The following is a 2,297-nucleotide window of genomic DNA, read 5'->3' as shown; positions in this document are numbered from 1 at the left end:
AGCTTCCAGAAGGTTTCCCAGGAGCCGGTGGGTTGGACGGAGTGACTTTCTTGGGACCTTTCTAGAGCCCAAAGGGGCTGAGTAATTGGTGGAAAGAGCAGGGACTCACGTCTATTTTATGGTTCTCTGTGTCTGCAGGGCCCACAGCCTCTGGAGCCCAGCAGGAGCTGGTGGGTGCCATCGGTGGATCTGTGATTTTCCCTCTGACACACTCACTAGATCGGATTGACAGCATTATCTGGTTCTTTGAAAGTGCTACTCTTATCACCATACAGCCAACAATGACAAACAAACCAGACACTGTCATAGTGACTAAAAATCATAACAAGGGAAGGTTAGGCTTCTCGCACGGGAACTACTCCCTGAAGCTCAGCAAACTGAGTAAGAATGACTCAGGTGCCTACTCTGTCCAAATACACAGCCCGTTCCTCCAGGAGCCCTTCGTCCAGGAGTATGGGCTGCGTGTCTATGGTGAGTACAATGCCTGCCCTGGTAAAGTGGTAAACTCCCTGATATTGGAGATGTGTAAGCAAAGGCAGGATAAACACTTGGCAAGAATGTGGAAGATGGAACTCCTGCGATGGCTGAAGTGATGTAGCTGACCCCTAAGGTCCTCTTCTACTCAGAGATTCTGTAAGAGGCAGTGTGGTGCAACAGGTGGGTGAAATGGGAAGTGCAATCACACAGGTCAAATGCTGGCTTCTCTGTTTACTAGCTGCATGGTCTTAGCCAAGTTACTTACTCTCTCTGAAACTTAGTTTCCGTAATTGTATTGGGGAGGAAAGTGATGCCTGTTGTAGAAAGATTATCAGGTATAAACATCAATCACACCTTTCTCTACATTCCAATCAATTGAGAAATAGACACAAGAATTGAAAGAAAGATAAAAATAGCTTTATTTTGCCTTGTGTAGGTGGCTCAACTGGTTGGGCATCTTCACTCACACTGAAAGATTGTAGGTTTGATTCCCAGTCAGGACTCATACCTAGATTAGGAGTTTGATCCCAGGTGGGAGCAAGTACTTGAGGCAACCAATTGATGTTTCTCTATCTCTATCTATCTCTATCTCTATCTCTCTATCTCTCTTTTTCTTCCCTTCCTCTCTCTCTAAAAATCAATAAAAACATATCCTTGGGAGAGGATTATAAAAAATAATTTTTAAAAAAGCTTTATTCTTTTTCTTTTAAAGCAATCTAGGAGAAATATTTTTTCCCAAGTCTAGACCTTGGAGCCCATTCAAAAAAGATGGATTTACAAAACAATTATTCAACCAGCTAGCTACAAGAATAGCTGCCTCACTCACTGAGATGCACTATCACAGACACCAGGAGATGGTCCTCCAGGTTTGCTTGTAGGAGGTAGGCCATTCACCTTGATCTATGTGTGTCTTCCATATATACATAGCCAAAGGGAACAGAAGAATGCGTTCTGCAGGCACACTAGCTAGGCCAGTGGTTGGCAAACCACAGCTCACAAGCCACATGTGACTCTTTGGCCCCTTGAGTGTGGCTCTTACACAAAATACCATGTGCAGGCCAGCACGTACAGTGCTATGAAACTTCATGGCCCATGAGCAGAAGTCGGTTTTCGGCCTGGGTGAGTCTATTTTGAAGAAGTGGCATTAGAAGAAGTGGCGGTACATTCGCTGAAATCAACCCCTCAGATTGAGGACGTTTTTAGCAAAGTCTAGCTTAGGAGTACCCTAATTAAGTTAATAACAATGTACCTACCTATATAGTTTAAGTTTAAAAAATGTGGCTCTCAAAAGAAATTTCAATTGTAACGTTGATATTTGGCTCTGTTGACTAATGAGTTTGCCGACCACTGAGCTAGGGAAGGGTGGAAAAGGCACACCACATTTAGCAACAATCTTCACAGTTCAACCACAAGTACAGAGATGCAGGTGACAGAAGTCAGACTCTCACCATCTCAGCAATGAACCCATTGCTCATCCTCTGAGGGAGAGGAGTGAGCACTGAGTAGGGAGGGCCCCAGAAGTGTTGTTCATCTGGAAGAGTTCAGGGAAAGGCTCTTCAAGGAAGCCTAAGGACAAAGAAATGGAGAGCCTCTAAAAGAGATAAAATTAGCTAACACCTAAAATACATTGAACACAATGCTTGCCATATGGCTGGGCTTAGTAACTGGCAGCTGCATTCTTGTGGACTTGTTATTATTTACTCGAGGCTGGTGCATGAAATTCATGCACAGGGGAGGGGAAGGTCCCTCAGCCTGGCCTGCACCCTCTTGCAATCGGGGACACTTTGCAGGATGTCCGACTGCCAGTTTAGGCCCAAGCC

The 2,297-nt window shown here is 44.8% G+C and overlaps 1 protein-coding gene across 1 annotated transcript in view; it reads left to right on the top strand.

Moving 5' to 3' along the window:
* The window catches only part of LOC102758880 (SLAM family member 7-like), a gene marked incomplete at its 3' end in the record, with an annotated part of 7,435 nt that overhangs the window by 3,882 nt on the left and 1,256 nt on the right, over positions 1–2,297 (top strand). The window contains exon 2 of the mRNA XM_015571559.1: positions 66–471. Within this exon, the coding sequence (XP_015427045.1) occupies positions 66–471 (406 nt within the window). The remainder of the gene's footprint in view (positions 1–65; positions 472–2,297) is intronic.

The sequence above is a fragment of the Myotis davidii genome, unplaced genomic scaffold (genome assembly GCF_000327345.1).
Source record: "Myotis davidii unplaced genomic scaffold, ASM32734v1 scaffold3889, whole genome shotgun sequence".
Classification (NCBI taxonomy): domain Eukaryota; kingdom Metazoa; phylum Chordata; class Mammalia; order Chiroptera; family Vespertilionidae; genus Myotis; species Myotis davidii.
The sequence above is the reverse complement of the archived record's forward strand: the minus strand, read 5'-3'. Positions and strand labels throughout refer to the sequence as shown.